This window comes from Microtus oregoni, unplaced genomic scaffold (genome assembly GCF_018167655.1).
Source record: "Microtus oregoni isolate MIOR12 unplaced genomic scaffold, Mior012 000028F_ref0000031, whole genome shotgun sequence".
NCBI classification, from domain to species: Eukaryota; Metazoa; Chordata; class Mammalia; order Rodentia; family Cricetidae; genus Microtus; species Microtus oregoni.
The window spans coordinates 21,957,314-21,975,334 of NW_024543087.1; the positions used below are offsets into that span (position 1 = coordinate 21,957,314).

General features: G+C 46.3%; 1 protein-coding gene across 1 annotated transcript in view; it reads left to right on the forward strand.

The window, feature by feature from the left end:
• The window catches only part of Ephb1 (EPH receptor B1), a 437,502-nt gene that overhangs the window by 338,545 nt on the left and 80,936 nt on the right, over positions 1 to 18,021 (forward strand). The window contains exons 6-9 of the mRNA XM_041677153.1: positions 403 to 527; positions 8,640 to 8,802; positions 13,292 to 13,400; positions 14,190 to 14,254. Of these exons, the coding sequence (XP_041533087.1) occupies positions 403 to 527; positions 8,640 to 8,802; positions 13,292 to 13,400; positions 14,190 to 14,254 (462 nt within the window). The remainder of the gene's footprint in view (positions 1 to 402; positions 528 to 8,639; positions 8,803 to 13,291; positions 13,401 to 14,189; positions 14,255 to 18,021) is intronic.

An 18,021-nucleotide genomic window follows, 5' to 3' on the forward strand; every position in this document is an offset into this window, starting at 1 on the left:
AGGTCAAAGGTCACGTCCATGGAGTTAATTTTCTCATTCCACTTTTGTTCCAGTTTGGGGGCTTGAACTCAGGTTGCCAGGTTTTCACAGCAGACACCTTTACCTGCTGAACCACATCACTAGCCCTGGTATGAGTTTTTCCTTCTGTGCCATAAATACACCAAATTCACCCCAGCCCTACCCACATATGTCTTCCTCTACGATATTTTCACCATCTCTCTCCTCTGTCATCTCAATTCCGTTCAGTCCACAAACCCCACAGGGAGTTCTGCAGACTCAGATCAGCTAATGGGAAAGCACAGAACTCAAACCCAATCACCTCTTTCTATTCATCTCCAAAAGATAACACTTCTCCTATCTTGAGTATCTTTTCGGCTACCCTGTCTCTTCCTCTCTCCACAGCCCCCTCCACTGTCCCCATCATGCACCAGGTCAGTGCTACCATGAGGAGCATCACCTTGTCATGGCCTCAGCCGGAGCAACCCAATGGCATCATTCTGGACTATGAGATCCGGTACTACGAGAAGGTGAGCCACCTTTGACCCCAGGCTTCTAAGGTCACCCAGTGGAGGTCACAAGGAGATAGGCTGGAGGACCCCTAGGGAGGAGGAATTGGGTGCTGGAAGACAGGGGACCCCTGGGGAGAAAGCTGGGGCTGCCTTACCCAGGTTCTTTTCATTGACCTGGGAGACAGCCTTCAGATTCATCATCTGATAGTCTGGAGACTACACTGGGCTGTGGAAACCACTACCCTTCCTACAGCCATGTATTTTCTGTACCAAGGGGGATGTGATAAAACCACCTGGTTTTATCCACCTTCAGAGGATTTTGGAGTCTTGTAAATGGTTGTTTTCCAAGTTGTTGATCCCATGCCTCCAACTCAAGCTTATTTATTTATAAATGATATGCATGTGTCATGACACTAACGTGGAGGGTAAAGGGCATGCAGTTGGACATTTGAAAGGGTGAGATAAAAAATGAATTGACATAGCAATTTGTGTGTTGCATTCCCTGACTGCTTGTCAGCAGCTGCTACTGAGGGCTACCCAACGCATGACTTGCCAAGAAAAGGGAAACAGTACCCTGTAGGGCTGGTCCCTGGCCTGTTCATCATCCACGGAAACAGGACATTCTCCACAGGGCTGAATTGCAGCATGTGCAAAAAATCCTGAGAAAATACATTTCTTCCTGAACTAATCCAACACACTGTTTAGAAAAACACCAGATGCATTTGTTTATTTGTTGAAGAGTTTGATCTCGATACTATTTGGGAAGTCCTATTCTAGGAGATGTTAGTGAACAAAAGAGTTCTGCTATCAGGAATCTTGCTTCCCAAAAGAGGGAGACAGGCTAAACAGTGAACATACAAAATATGGAAATGATTAGCATGTGAAAAATAGTAGCATTAAAATATAGAGGTTCTGGCAGGGCCCTCAGAGGGTAAAGGTATTTTGTGAGCAAGCTTGATATCCTGAATTTGTTATCTAGAAGCCAAATAAAAGTTGAAAAAGACAGTCAACTCCTGCAAATTGTCCTCCGACCTCTACACATATACACTGGTACATATACACCCCACATCATATAGACACACAAAGACACACACAAAAATAATAATTTTTAAAAAATTAAACAACAAAAAAAGAAGCAGAGCAAATGAATGGCTTTGTAAAGGCCAGACAAGGATAAGTTATAGACTTAAATAAAAAGGTCTTAGCCTCTTGGAGAAGATGAGACTCTTTCAGTATCTGAAGAAAGTTAGTTATGAAGCAGTTATCTCGGCAAGGAGAGAGTGGCAGACTCTGAGATGCCATCACAGCTGTGACTCCAGGAGCAGGCAGCAGATGAGAACACCTGGAATGATAGGAGCTGTAAGGGGCTAGATACCAGGGGACGTCAACATGTTGAGCAATATTGAATCAAGCTTTACTACCGAGTAAGGCAGGGAGCCACCGCAGGTTTCAGAGCAGGAGAGGGGCAGGATGTGACTTATATTCTGAACGCCGTTCAGGCTGTAAATAGGCCTGCTAGATCCATAGTATCTGTCAGGAAGATAGATATTCGAATTGGAGCATCAACCATGAGCTGTTGACATTAGCTGGCTTCTAGATATCCAGTATACACTACAGGCAGGGCTAACTGGATTTCTAAGTTAGATGGCGTGTGGATGAATGTCAAGAGACCTTCTAGGATGACGTAGGCAACGTCAACCGAGAAGACCTCCCTGGGTAATGGAAACTGGAAGGAAGGAAGAGCAGAAGTGCAGCTTTGTGGCTGAAATGCCTGTAGGAAAGCCAGGTAGAGATGTGGAATAGAAAATTGGTGACCTCAGCCAGAAGATAACTTTTAATTTAGAGTTAGCAAAGGGGATAGGCTGAAGATGCCCACGTGTGAGCTGTTGGGATGTACATGGTATGAAAATCCTTGGTCTAAGTGAGGTAGGTCATCCAATGGGGATGATGGATATAGAGAGAATCAGGAATGAAGATCCCACAGGCCTGCAAAGAGGCCAGATGAATGGCCGAATAGCATCGTATTAGAAACAAAGTCCTGATTTCCAGTGCCCCTACAAGCTGCTGTGTGTGGTCTTGTGACTTAACCTTTGCAGGGCACATCTTGCACATGTGTGAAATGGTAGCAGCTTTACATCCCTGAAAGTGGAGGTACAGACCAGTCTAGGTAGCCAGTCTTGCCTGTGGGGTGCTATGCTCCTCAACGTTATGGGAGCACCTGCCAGTGAGGCTAATGAGACAGCATTCAGGGAACACTGGCCTTCAGAGACAGTTGATTGAGAACGTTCAATGAACTGGCGGTAATTTTAGCCTGTTTGTCTTAGTTATGGTAATCATTGCTGGATCCTGAGATACCATGACCAAATGCAAGTTGGGGAGGAAAGGGTTTATTTGGCTTGTACTTCCACATCATAGTCCATCACTGAAGGAAGTCAGGCCAGGAACTCAAGCAGGGCAGGAACCTGAAGGCAGGGATGATACAGAGCTCATGGAGGGGTCCTGCTTACTGGCTTCCTCTTCATGACTTACCTGCTTTCTTAGAAAACCCAGGACCACCAGCGCAGGGGTGTCCCTATCCCCAATGGGCTGGTTCCTCCTCCATCAATCACTAATGGAGAAAATGCCCTATAGTTGGATCTTATGGGGGCACATCCTCAGTTGAGGTTCCCTCCTTTCAGATGACTCTAGCTTGTATCAAGTTGATATAAAATGAGCCAGCTCACCATTATACCCAATTCACTGCAAAGTTAGAGATCAATTCGTGCAAAAACATTTTGGGGAGAGATAATAAGGTTAGAATTCATCCACTAAGCTGTTTGGACCCATTGATTTCATCTTGTATCAAAGCTGACATAGGAGTCCCCACCAAGCTACAGTTATCAATTTGCTGCACAATGTACTGGGTCATTGACCTGGGTCTGCCCAGTCCTTTTTACCGTACATGTGATCTTTCAGGCCTGTTGAAATCATACTTCGTGTAGAAGAAGGGTTTTCCTAAAATGTGCCTATTTGTGCCCAGGGCTTACTTAATAAGATTTGCACTTCCTTTCATATCCCAGGATTATTATAGCCGCTTTGGACAAAGAAACATAAAGAGGATAAAAACAAACAGAAATACTTGCATAGGTCAGTCATACAGCTAGGCTGTGAGACCTGCTCTTTTACCCTGCAGCAGGTGGCAGTGTTGGCAAGGGGCTGAGGGCACTGGTGCCAACCACTCTGCTTCTACCTCACCTGCTGTGGACAAGGCAGATTCTTCAGTGGGCAGCTGTGATGAGGTCAAGTGCTCTACGTAACCTGGGACCACAGCCATGTGGCTCATGCCTCTGAGCCCTGGCTTCCTTTTCCCCAGCCCAGCTCAGCTTCTGCCACGCTCTGCATTTCCATTCAAACCTCCCCGCTTGCAGCACTGTAATTAACCTGAGCTTCTTAGGCTATGAAGGACATTAGTCTCTCCTTTTGGGCCATCCCCTTGCTGCTCATTAATTCATACTAATTATTAATACACACATACACATAATACTCAGTGCCCGAGGCAGCTTGCACACCTCAGTGAAGCATATTATTGTCCTTCCTCCAGAGGGTGGGATGCTTTCCTTGGGAACACATAGGATTCATTGCCTAGTCATTGACCACCCTTGAGCATATGAGAATGGACCTCTCCTTTGCTTACAAAGTGCTCCGCTGTGAAATCCATTACGTTGCCTTGACCATTTCCAATATGACTAAAGAAAAAGACATTAGCCTGTGAGGGCATTTTGAAATAATAACCGAAATGGTAATTCATCATATATTGAGTACCTATTATGTTTCAAATACACACAGATATATTAGTTCTGATCCTTGAAAGAAATACACTCATGAGCCACTTATAATCAGTTATAGATGATGGAAGTAAATCACATAAAGGCTAAATGATAGACATGACCACACAGGTCACATATAGGGAGTCAAAGAACCAAATTACCGACATTTTTATTATATTTCAATGCTGGAAATTTCTGAGATTGTATGAAATTATCATCTCTGCTCAGGATTTCTGTATCAGAGTGACTCCTGAAATAAGATACTAGGTTTTAATATTAAACCCAAAGACATGTAAGCAAAATGAATGATCGCCAAGTCTGCTTCACCAGTACAAATAGAATCCTGCCCAGTAGATGTCTTGGATCTAGTCCGTGAAACAAAATTCCCTATTCCCCCATCCTGCACCACCTCCTCTCCCTGTGGATGTCCCATTCCCTTCATCTGAACCAAGAGTCATTCTAACAGGAAAGCAGGGCAGGCAGCATAGGAAGAGATGGGCGTGGCTGTGTGCAGTAGCACTCAGGAAGTGGGCGTGGCCATGTGCAATAGCATGCTATTTATAAAGCAAGTGGCTGGCCCATTGGTGGTAGTTTTGCAGCCTCCACCAGCTCCCCTGTGGGTCTCCTGCCCAACAAGTCTCGCAGTAGATACTGGGGATACTTTTCAACTTTAGTTTTGTGACTAGAATCAGTGGGACTCTGCCTTTCCCAGGAGTTTATCAATTGAGAGCTCAGATCAGAGAACTAAGGACACTCCCTGTGCCTCTCCCATGTTCATCTCTTTCCCCATCTCAATGGAGTCCCATTCATCATTCTCTCTTGTTTACTGTCTTGTAGCATTTCCACTCCTGCTGTCAGTGCATGTAGGCAAACCATGTGGGGGAGGGAGCATCTACATCTGCCCTCAGCTGTCTTTATGATTAAGTGTCTAGTTCTCCCCAGCTCCTCATAACAACAGCCTAAGCTAGGGCCGGTTGGTTTAGGTTGGGGGGATTTCTGCTCTTCAGATTTCAAGATCTCACAGGAACGCTCCTGGACCTTAGCAATACCTTATGCTCAGCTGATGGTAAGTGTGCCCTTGGCTCATTCCCTTAGCACTGAGCTGTGGCGAGCCCAGGCAGTGAGGGGTTTGGATGCTGATGGGGGTGCAGAGATAATGGAGACATAACCACCGCCCTCAGTAGCTGTGTCCTCCATCGTCACATCCTTACAAACCAGTCATAAGCAACCTTGCTTATCGCTCTCACTCATTTGTCTGGAGTTGATTAATGACTTGGCAAAGAACAAGAACTGATGCCCGTTTTAATCACTGAACCGCTTTGGGAGTGTGTGGACTGGAAAGTGATTGTGGGTTAACATTTGGTCCTCACCATCCAAATGCCAATATATCAAAAACGCTTTCCCCGTAGTCGGCGCCACCCAGTCAGAGGTTCACTCATCTCAAGCAGTGCGTGATTTCGTCTGATTCCAGCTAAACCAGAGCAGTCAGACAGCTGCCTGCATTTTGTAGCAACGGTGCGTTCTTCTTCGCGACCTGATGGGGTGATGCTCGTAGTTTCTCATCTCTTGTCTTCAGGGTGTCAAAGTAGTAATTAGTAAGTTCTAGATGACATCCCTTCGACAGTGAACAGCCTTCCATCTGCTCAGTCCCTCAGCGGAGTGGAGAGGAGCCCAGGGGAATCCTCTCCAGCCCCAGTTCTTCAAGTAGATGCACAGGCCAGGGAGAAGTTCCTGTCCAAACAACAACCCCCAGGGCTCAGTGGGAAACCCCTCCAGAAGGGCCATTTTGTAACTTTCCACTGTCAATTGAAGCTAACCTTGAACCCATGATTTCTTAAGCCAAAGTTTTTCATTACTTCCCCCGTGCCACCTGCACGCCAGATATGCTAATTCTTTGTGTCTTAGTCAGGGTTTCTATTGCTGTGATGAAGTACCATGACCAAAAAGCCAGTTGGTGAGGAAAGGGTTTATTTGGCTTACACTTCGTGTTCATCATCAGAGGAAGTTGGGGCAAGATCTCAAACAAGGCAGGAGCTAATGGAGAGGACGTGGAGGAGTTCTGCTTACCGACTTGTTCCTTATGGCTTGCTCAGTTCATATAGAACTTAGGACCACCAGCCTAGGGGGCTCCACCCACAATGGTCTGGGCCCTCCCGCTTCATCATTAATTAAGAAAATGCTCTATAGGCTTGCCTTCTGACCTGGATCTTATGGGAGGGTTTTTCTTAGTTGAGTCTCCCTCCTCTCAGATGACTTTAGCTTATGTCAATTGACACAAAACTATCCAGTACACTTTGTAAGCCCCTCGGCCCTTTCGTGCCTTCTTTTAGTCTGTTTTATTCTCTTCTTGCTCTCCAGTAACCAATGCAATGTGGCTGATTTCTTTCATCTGTATGATGGCTTTTATGCTCCCCTTTCCTGATTTCATCTGAATAGCTCTCTCCTTGGGTTTTTTTTTTCTTTTGATACATCTGCACAACCGTTTTCCCACTACCACATTACACAATCAACACTCCTGTCATCCGTGTGTCTTCCCATCCATTTCACAAGGTGTTGTCTCCCCAGAAGAGACCAATCACACTTTGGAGCCACAACACATACACACCCATATATACAATAACCTGGTTGACAAATCGGGTGAGAGAACCCAGTGGGCTTTGCTTTTGCAAAGCACAGTTCTACATATTTGAGGAAAATGAGAATTTCTCTTTTGTGCTAGTTCACTTCCCCATGTTTTCTCCATGAGATTTGGCTGAGCGTATAGGTTGTAGAACCTCTGTGTACCCCTTTCTCTCAATTGTCTCCTTGCCTCTTGAACCATTCAGCCTAGAGCGCCTAATGGTTTCCCAGATCTGCACAGAAGGTCGGGGATTGGCCTGTTGTTCGTGACCCAGCCTCTTCCTCTTCAATGCAGTCCTCATGCACCAGCATTCACTGTGCGTAGAGAGGCAGACCCAGACTCTCAGCTGTTGTTCGTGCACACTTAGCGGGAGCCCAGAACCCTTACAGAGAGAAGATGTGCTCACGCGGAACAGAGACCAGGCTGATGTATAGGGTGCTAAGCAGGAGTGAGCTGTAAACAGCAAAGACAGTAAGGAAGAGCCTATGGGTCCGGGAAATAAAATAGGACTCTCTTGGGAAAAGGCACTGGAGAATGTGAGCTTAAATAACCTGGAGGGAGCAGGATCATTTCGGAATGGGGAAACAGCCTTGAACAATGCCGGTGGCTTGGGTGTGGTCCCAGAGGAATAGTAAAACCACAGTTTAGAGGGAACGTGAGAGATTAGGACTGATTCCATCCTGAAGGGCATGGTTGTCTAGCTTGAGAAGTTTGGTTTCCATCTGATTATAGTTAAAGCAGGGGCCCCTTAAGATAAAAACCTTGACACTGAGCACACATCATATGGGGCGGGGGAGAAGCTTCAGAAGGGATTGGAGTTCAGTCACAATCTGTTATTAAATAAGACCAGCAGCAAGAAGATGAATGCTTTAAAAGTACTTATGGTGAGAAGAGCCAGGGAGAAACACAATTAATATACACAAGTCAGCACACACCAGAGATATGGGATAGACAGATGAGACCATAGAGAACAAGGCATCAGGTATTAGAGAGAGGCAGATAGGAAGATGGATTGATTCCTAGACTTGATGGGAGGGATGAGGTCCCAGGGAGAAGAGATGTGCTGTCTCCGGAGCTGATGGTGGCAGTTGGAGCGTGCATACCCAGATAAGGCCAGGAGAAGGCAGAAACAGGTGTGAGATGCAGTCTAGAATCACCTCTGCTGCTTCATCAGACGAGAGCCAAAGCCCTTTCCTGGACACTCGGAGGAACTTCAGGAGTCATCCAGAACAGTAATTGGATAGCACGGCTAACAGATCTCGAGCAGGGAGAGAAAACACTGCACCTCAGCAGAGGCAAACAGAGGTAGACGAGCTGCCCGTGGAGGCCGCAAAGCTTCCCGTTGTTGAGGTCAGAGATGTGATGGACTCTGCAAAGCTGACAGGAGCTGTTATTTTATCTGTGAATCCTGAGGGAGAGCTGAGGCATGGGCGGAAAACATCTACGAACGTCCAGTTAGGAAGTAGGAGCTCAACTCTTCCCTCAGGTTCCTTTCTTCAGGGTACCGCCACCCATGGCCCAAAGCTGACTCTCCATTCCCTTGGTCCAGGCAGGCTGTCCTCATTCAGAAGGTGGACAACTTCTACCAAAGGTGTAAGACCAAGAACTGATGGGACTGAGTACCCTCACAGAGCTGCCTGGGGTCACAGTGCTCAGGAGCTGTCTGACGACCCCTTTCCCTTCCCTTGTCTCTCTCTTCTTTAGGAGCACAATGAGTTCAACTCTTCCATGGCCAGGAGCCAGACCAACACGGCCCGTATTGATGGGCTACGGCCCGGCATGGTGTATGTGGTCCAAGTGCGTGCCCGGACTGTGGCTGGCTATGGGAAATTCAGTGGCAAGATGTGCTTCCAGACGCTGACAGATGGTAAGGCAGGTGAGGGGGAGTGAGGGTTGGGTGGGGTGGGGAACGACGCAGGCACAGGGCAGGCAATGGTGAAAGAAAACAACCCCATAGAAATCTCCACGATACCCAGTTCCGCTAGACTAGGGATGTAGGTCTGGCCTCCAAGGAGGGCTATGTGGACTGTTTCGGCACTCTGAAGTCTGGTCTGTGTCTCTCCCACCATTTGATTGAACGCCCTGGAAGGGTACCCCATGTGGCTGCATACTCTGTGTTTCTGCATCGGGATAGTGAGATCCTTTGTCTTACAGGTGCCTTCTTGTCTCCTTAAGAGGACTCAGGGACCTGCGCTGCCTCCTTCTCCCCTCCATCTCACTCCTCTATGCTTGGACTTACGAGAAGGGGAGAAAAAAGAGGAGGCAATGTTTGGGCCATGTGCCCAGGATCTCAGAATATTGCAGTCACTTCACCCATGACCTGCTCGGGTGTTTTCAGAGAGAGAAAAACATCCTTCTGAATACCTTTTCTCATGGCGACAAAACACACGGCAGAAATAACAGAAGGAAAGAGGCGTTCATCATCCTGGCCCACAGTGCCGGGGTGGGGGTGGGGGTATATGGTGGGAAGTCATGGCTACAGGAACCTGAGCAGCTGTCCATATCATTCCCACAGTCAGGAAACAGAAAGAGGTGGATGGTAGCACCAAGCCCCTTTCTCCTCTTTATCCAATCCAGGACCCCTGTGTCACCTATATTTAGGGTATGTCTTCCCATCTCAGCTCAGGCTGGAAACTGTCTCATAGATATATGCCAAGAGGTTTGTTTCCTGGGACATTTTAGATCCTTCCAGGTTGCCAGTTCTATGGACTATTGCACACACACACACCTTTAAATATGTTTCTTGGGGAGCTTATTTGTCCTGTTTTAACTTTGCTTCCTGGTCCTCTGAGACCACCCCCATCATTAGCTCAGTGGACAATCTGCTGCAGCCTTGGCATTGTGCGTGGCTATGGCTGCCTCACTACCCACCTCTTTCCCTTAGCTCGCCCTCTGCCAGAGTTTGTGCCTATCTATCTGCCTATATCGACTCATTCATGAGCCATTTCCATCGAACTTCTAAATGTCAATCTATTCTTCATCCCATCCACTGGAAGCCCTTCATGTTTTCCTTGCTAGTTAACACACATTTGAAGTGTCTTTTTTCACAAAGCTTTCTATTTTAGACTGACGCTCTTAGGCTGGGTGCTTGATAAGACCTGAGGTTTTATCTTGACACGCATATTTGAAAGCGGTTTCTACACTAATTAGAAATATTTTTTAAAAAAAAAAACAAAAGAAATATTTTTTTTAAAAAAAAAAACAAATTGTTTAACAAATTTCTTGCGAAAAAAAGTTATGGAAGCCAGGGCTGGGTTGTTTTCTGGTATGAGGAGAGAGATTAAGGAGAGCCACGGTTACCCCAGATGGTGCCCCCCACTACGAAGCAACACAGCTGGATGGTTTGCATGAGCCGTCTGGCCCTTCTGAGACTAGAGTGTGTAGCCCGTTGAGTCTATGCCAGGTGAGTTTTCTCTCACGTTTCGAGGCTGGTGAGATGGGGTAGAAAGGTGAGCCATTCATTGAGATTAATAACACTTCTGGGATGGGAAGAACGCAGGCCATCTGCTTCTCCCTGAAGGACTCTGCTCCCCCATTTTGCACCTCACTTACCATCCAGATTTATAGGCACTTTGGCATCAGGAGGTACACAGGATTAAAAGCCCCAAACTCCAAATGCTCTGAGTACTGGTCTCTTGGCAATTCTGCTAGACAAATCAAGAAGTAACAAATCTCCCCCAAGAAGGCTATTCTTTTTACATTTGGCAGTTAAGTTTTGCAGACCCAAGAGAGGGAAGATGTAAGAGAGTTCTGGTAAGTGGCCAAATTTCAGAGAATTTATCTTAATGACAGTACTTGTTTATTGGTGATGATGCTCACAGAAGCTGCAGGCGGGACTGCAGCAGAAAAGGAGTTTGAAGACTGATTAGTAGGAGGGCCATCAAGGCAGGAGGACATGTGGGACCCTCCTAGATCAGTGGCTATACTGGGCAGGTGACTGCCACATGGTGCCCTGGCCACTCTTAGCTACTGTGTGCTAACCTTTGACTGAATTTTTTCCCCATTAGTATTAATTATTATCGTTATCGTCATCATCATTATTACCTTTGAGTTTTATATTGTTCTATGAAGACTTGATTTATGAAGACTTTGTCAAAGACTTATCATTGTAGCTCCCAGGTGGTGCTGAAGAGATGGTCCAGTTCTTAAGAATGTGTACTGTCTTCCCAAGTTCACTTCCCAACATTCACTTCAGGAGTGGACTTAGAACCACCTGTAACTCCAGCTTCAGAGGACCCAATGCCCTCTGATGTCCATGGGTACCTGCACTCAGATTGCATAAAGCCATACTTTGACACACACAGATATATATATATATATATATATATATATATATATATATCACAAATTCACAAACAACGCTCTCAGCTGAGGAACCCGAAATCTCACCTCCAGTCTTCTTAGCTTCTTTCTATAGTCTATAGAATGAGGTGCTTTAAGTAGTCAACAACAGTCTATGTAGATAGCTTCGTCGCAATATGCTTTAAAGCATAAGGACACAAGAGTCAACATCACAACCCATGTTAAAAACAAAACAGAAAAAGAAAACTTGGCAGGGTTGCACACATTTGTAATCCCAGTGCCAGGGAGGTAGAAATATGTGGATCCCCGAGGCTAGGTGGCCAGCCAATTTAGCCTAATTGGTAAGCCCTGGGTTTCAGTGAGAGATCTTGTCTCAAAAGACAAGGTGGATGCTATCAGTAAAGTGTTTGCTGTCTAAATATGAGGATCTGAGTTCGGATCCCTAGCATCTATATAAAGAGCCAGGTAGAGCAGTTTGTGTCTGTAATCCCGGGGCTGGGGAAACAGAGGAATCTTAGGGCTTGATGGCCAGCCAATCCATCTGGATCGCTAACCTTCAAGTTCTGTGATGACTGTGTATTTAAAAAAATGGTGATTCTATTGCAGAGTATATCTGTGTTACCTCTGACCTCCATACATCTACACAGCACACGCACACACACACACACACCAAACTAAGGAGGATAGCTCCTAAGAAATATACAAAGTTGTCTTCTGGTCTCAACACCCATGTGTTTGCACACACACACACACACACACACACACCAAACTAAGGAGGATAGCTCCTGAGAAATATACAAAGTTGTCTTCTGGCCTCAACACCCATGTGTTTACATTCACACACACACACTAAGAGCCAGAAGCCTTATCTATAGAAGTTACTTTTTTTTTTGCCCAAATATATGAAAGATGGCTCACAATACTGGAAAGCATAAAAACCTAGCTGAGGTATTGGTGAAACATGCATTCATCCTGATTTCACCAGTAGATTTGAGGAAGGGCTCAGAAATAGTGGGGTTTAACAACTATGCTCACGGTTTGTAGGGACCCTTCTGAGCTTTGTCATTGAGGTTTCCAGATAAAATATAGAGATCAGTTTAATTTGAATTCCAGATCAATAATGTTTAAGGATGAAAATCACCCATGCATTATTTGGTGCACATTTATACTAAAATATATTTCCTTAGTTATCTGAAGTGTAGGCTGTGCTTTCTGTTTGCTGTATCTGACAACTCTAATCTTAATACAATAGAAACAGTTTGGCCTTCTTGCCTGGGTCTAAAGCTGTACGTAATGGCTTCTTAGCAGTGTCCGATGACAACCTCCGCCACCATGATAAGGATAACAAGCTGACTTGGGTGGCTAGTGTGGATTCAATAAGAGAGAAGTAGAATTTGGGTTCATTTGTGATGTAGGTCAGATACGAGATGCGGTTTGACTTTTTATCAACTGTCAAGAGGCCTGAGAATCATGGAGGTAAAACAATTTCTTCCAAGATCACGAAGAGTACACAGACAACACCAGGGTTTGGACAATCTCCGCCCACTTCTGTGACCCCAAGCTGTTCCACTCTACCAGTAATGCAGCATTGTATTAGCACTTGGCAGAAACCTCAATCCTTTCCTTGTCGAGTGGGAACTCAGAGTGCTGGGCAATTTCTCTGGCATCTCTTCATCCTGCACAGCTCCTGCTGCAGCGCTGGCTGACTGCAGATAAACTGTAAAAATCTGCTCAGTGAATCTGTTGACAAGCTGCATTTCAACAGCGTAAGCTGTTCAGCAACGACTTTCCATTCCCCTCCATTGGTCTTACTCTTAACGTGGCCAACGGGACTTGGAGACACCTTCGGAGCCAGGCCTTGAAGGCTGGGAGTCACCTTCTCTTGGGAGACAATTGCCATCAGCCCCGAATTACCTGCTGTTTCACACTCAGAAGCATGAGAAACTGGGGCCCCCACATACCTATATATCTGGTGTCTTTGGTGTCATGCACCGAGTCCGGCTATGTGCATGGGGCGTATGGGGAAGATTCTAATTCCTTTCTTTCTCACCTAGATGATTACAAGTCGGAGCTGAGAGAGCAGCTACCCCTGATTGCTGGCTCCGCAGCAGCTGGGGTCGTATTTGTTGTGTCTCTGGTGGCCATCTCCATTGTCTGCAGCAGGTAGGTCCTCCTCGAACCCAGGAAGCCCCTCTCTGTATCCCCTTCTCCCATGTTGACCTTTCCTCAAGCTGGGCAGCCTGGGTGAGTTCTTCCACCAGCAGCCTAGAAATCTCAAGGCAATTTATTTTCTTTGTGCCTCGGATAAAAACCTGCTATAGGAACTGGGCAAGACTATAAGTAAACAGCATCCATCCTCCAACCTCATTTGAGCCAAGACATTTAGCCCCTCATGCACAAGGACTTTCCAGAGTGACAGTTACAAAATTGCATTTGACCCACTGGAGCATCTCAGCTCTGCACCGACAGTCTTCTGGTTGGAGAGCTCAGGCCCTGGGCAGCAGGCAAGAGGCAAGCAGGCAGGAGAGGGGGTAAGGAAGAGATGGTGTGAGCGGAGCTCTGCTGAGCTCTGGCCTGAAGGCCTTGTGAATGTTTAATACTGTTTGCAACTGCCTTGGGTGGTTATCCAAGGTATTGCCTGCAAAGTCCTGTAGCCGACTCTCACCGAGCGGCTCTGCAATTCACTGGTATTGATGGGCACCCTCATCACCAATGCCCTCTTGGCAGGTGCCCACAGCCTTTCCTGGTACCTGTAGGTCTTTGGCTTGAAAGATGAAGCCTCTGCCTAAGGGAATGTGTGTTGGTCAACCAGAATGTAAGTCAAGGCAGAAACAAAACCTTCCCGTGAGGAGTCCCCAGTTCCCGATTCCAGGAGGCACCTAGGCTGAGTTCTGTGTCTGGGCACAAGGCCTGGGTGTGACCCTGCTAAGAAAGCCCCTCTTCTGTCTGCAGGAAACGAGCTTACAGCAAAGAGGCGGTGTACAGCGATAAACTCCAGCATTACAGCACAGGCCGAGGTGAGTAGAGAGAAAGCTCCTCTGAGGGCCCCGGGGAATCAAGCCAGTCTGTGTGTACAGTGGTCCTCAGAGCTACTCTAGCTATGATCAGGAATAACAGCAAATGTCTGACAAGCCCTCCGAGCCCAAGTGGCCCCTCTCTGTAAGTCCCTGGAGACCCCAGGCTGTCCACTGCACGCCCTTTTTGGACAGTCACTGGATTCCTGGTGGGAGATTACTTTCTGCACTGATAAGCCATATTTGAGACAGGGGAAGACGGGGTTTAGCAAGTCAATGAATCCTGAAATCACACTCAGTGGGGAAAGATGGAGGGTTCTCTATTAACATCTTCTCCCTTATCTTATCCAGTTGAGCGGCTGGGGAATGTGTTAACCAAATTCACAGATAAGCCAGAGAACATGAATGCAGGGAATTAAAAAGATAACAGAGCCCAGGAGGCTGAAGTGCTGGGGTATCTCCCAAGCGTTTTTTCTTTTAAACAGTACCTTTAAAAGTTTCTCGCATTCATTATCTTACCCCTGCCTCTCTCTCTTTTAAGCCTATGTTTTTTTTTAAAAAAAATTCTTTTTGAAACTCAAATTTCTCTCACCAACATACATATAATTCTATATCAAAATTGCTGCTCCTTCCTCTGAATGATTCCAGCACTGCAGTCTCAAATAGTTCCCGGGAGGATATGTGGACCACCTTCCTGCTTCCAGCAGCAGGTATTTAGATCCTTAAAGAAGACACTGTTTCTAAATGACTCTTTCGGAAGTCCACACACACCCCGAGAAATCTTCCCCAGCACACCAGGCTCTCCCCCGTAAACCACATCCCACTCCCATCCTCCTCTTGTGTCCTGAACCATTCTTGTTCTGAGCATTCAGAAGTGAGCAGATCTCATAGACATGGATAACCTGAAGCATGGGTTCAGGTTCACTGGGTTGCTTCTTTTGTTAGTAAACATGGCTTCCAAGACTAAACTCTCAGGGACCAGAAGGCTTTTCTTTTCCAAGGTCACTTGAGATGAGGAGGAATACAGTGTTCAGAGCTGCAGCCATGTTATGAAGGAGAACGTGTTCTATCTAGAGTGGAGGGTACAAGTTTGGGCTGCTAAAAAGGCACTCTGTCGATACGGTTTTTCAATCAAGACCCAGCTGAAGGTTTATGTAAGTTCAAACCTTTAATAACGAGGGTGTGTACAGGGTAGGCATTGCAAGGAGAAGCCACCGTAAGGCTCCAGGCCTCCCAGGCCAGCTCTTGAAGTCAGACTTTGATATCTGACTCTCAGAAGATATGTACCACAGAATTGTCCCAAAGCTCACTCTCTGTGTCTCTTCTCTCGCTCTGGCTTCTGACATTAGCTCCCTGTTGGCTTTGGGCCAGCTCCTTGCTGTGATGAGCCACTAAATGTCCTTTTCAGATCTGGTTCCTGGCCTCTTTGGATAAAACTTTTATAGATGGTCCTATTGGCCTGAAAGCAGTCAGGACCACAAGAATACATGATTGGGTTCAAAAGATGCCATCTCATTTTGAAGTCCAGAAACTTCAAAACAGTGCTCAAAAGTATTCTAAAGATACGGTGTCTTTCTGAGGATCCCCAGGCATCCAGGGCAGTGATGATGCTCTTTGGACAACTTCAGCCTGGCATTTGACTGTTCTCTTGAAGTGTGTCTCTGTCAGGCTACTGGGTGTACACAGATGTGTTTCTAAAATGCTCATGGCTCCCTGTGTGGGAGATTGGGGGCTCATCACCTTGATAGCCACAGAGGGAGGTATCTCTGGTTCCAAGCGTCTGTAGAAAAACTAATCCCCAGTCTTCAGCCATAGGGTCCTTGCTACCTACTTTCCATGAGGATGGCTAGAGTCAGTTAGCAAGTTTCACCAGTTGGTGCTAGATGGATACAGAGTTCTCACAGGGCTGTTCAGTTTACTTCTTTGGCTGCCTTAGATGTATGAGCCATTCCTAAATGCCCTTCTCCTCTGGGCACAACTATCCTCTTTTAATCAACCCCTGATACCTGCCTTCCTGGGCTCTGACAACTGTTCCCTCCCACAGACCTGGGTTCTCTGAGGCCACACCCTTGTGCGCTGAGTGCATGTATGTACTTTTTTCCTATGAACAACTGTCTCTTTGGAGAATTGCAGTGAGAGGAAGGCCAGCACACAAAGAGCAGATGAGAAAACTAAAACTCTGGTGAAGGAAGAGCCTGACAGGGAAGGAAGGACGGGCAGGTAGAGGTGGGAGGGATGGTCACGGAAGATGCCATCTGTGCCAACACTAAGAACTTTAATATAGCAGCTTGCCTTGCTTGACTCCCATAGTCTTCACAGCCACTCAAGGAGACAAGAGGTAATCCTGGAAGGGCAAGTGACTTCCTGAGTGACAAATCTTGAGGGTGGAAGAGGTGGATTATGCACCCTCTGGTCTGGCTGTAGACCTCATGATCTTTCCGTAGAGCAAAGGCTAAATGTACCCAGTATTGGGTGGAGTTCTATGTTTAATCCCAGATGCCCTGGTGTAGGCAGAGTTTTTCTGTGTTCCAGCAGCCACTCCCAAATAACCACAAAGAGGCTTAATATTAATTATAAATGCTTAATCATTAGCTAACGCTTGCTACTTGCTGACTCTTACAACTTAAATTAACCCATTTATATTAATCTATATTCTGCCATGTGGAATTACCTCTCTTTCATCTTGTACCTCCTGTTTCCTTTCTGCATCTGGCTGGAGACTCTGCCCTTCTTCTTCTCAGCATTCTCTCTGCCCTAAAAATCCTGCCTAGCTATCAGCCAATCAGCTTTTGATTAAACCTATCACAGTGGCATATATTCACACAGTGTAAAGGAGTATTCCACACCCTGGTTGGTGATTTGTGAGTCCCCACCTCTGAGTCCCATTCCAGGAGTCAGAAGGCTCAAGTGTGTATGCAGATATGTACACAACTATGCATGTGCCTGGACTCCTCATATGAATTTCCTCCACGGGGTGTGGACAGCTTTGGGGCTCTGAGGGCTCCCTGGTCTGGGAGTGACAGAACATCTGTAGCAGCTGCTCAGCGCTGTTCTCCATTGCTTGGGGACCCCAAGTCCCCTGGCTCCTCTGGGGGTGCCACGAAAGAGTTGGCGGTTCTTGTCTTCCAGATTCTCCATTTTAAAGTGGCACAGAGGTTGAAAGAGACAGAAAAGAAAATGCTTGCAAATTTATCTTCCCTGACTAGTCAAGGCATGATAGATCTGGTTGCTGGAAAGCATGATGTTATATTCAGGAACTGGCTCATATCTCACCCTGACCCTAAAACAGTGGTTTTCAACCTTTCTAATGCTACAACCCTTCTATACAGTTTCCCATGTTGTGGTGATCCTCAACCATCAAATTATTTTTATTGTTACTTCGTAACTGTTATTTTTCTACTGTTATGAATCAGAATATAAATATCTGCTATACAAGGTATTTGATATGTAGCCTCTGTGGGGGTTGTGACCCACAGGTTGAGAACTGCTGCTCTAGAACTTGGTGAACAGGGATGTAAAGTGGAATTTGAATTGGTGGAAAGACACTCTCTTGGAGGGTGGGTCAGTTGGTCTGATAAAGAGTTATTGAGCCAGGGGTTCATGTCCAAGGATGTATGGAAAGGATCATGGGCTTCTCATGCTCAGAAATGGATAGATAATATGTCGCCATGGTTTCTTGGCCCAGTTCTCATAAAGTATTGGCTAACAACAGAAGACCTGGACAGGATGACCCTGGTAGGACAGGGAGGGTTTAGGAACTGAACTTCAGG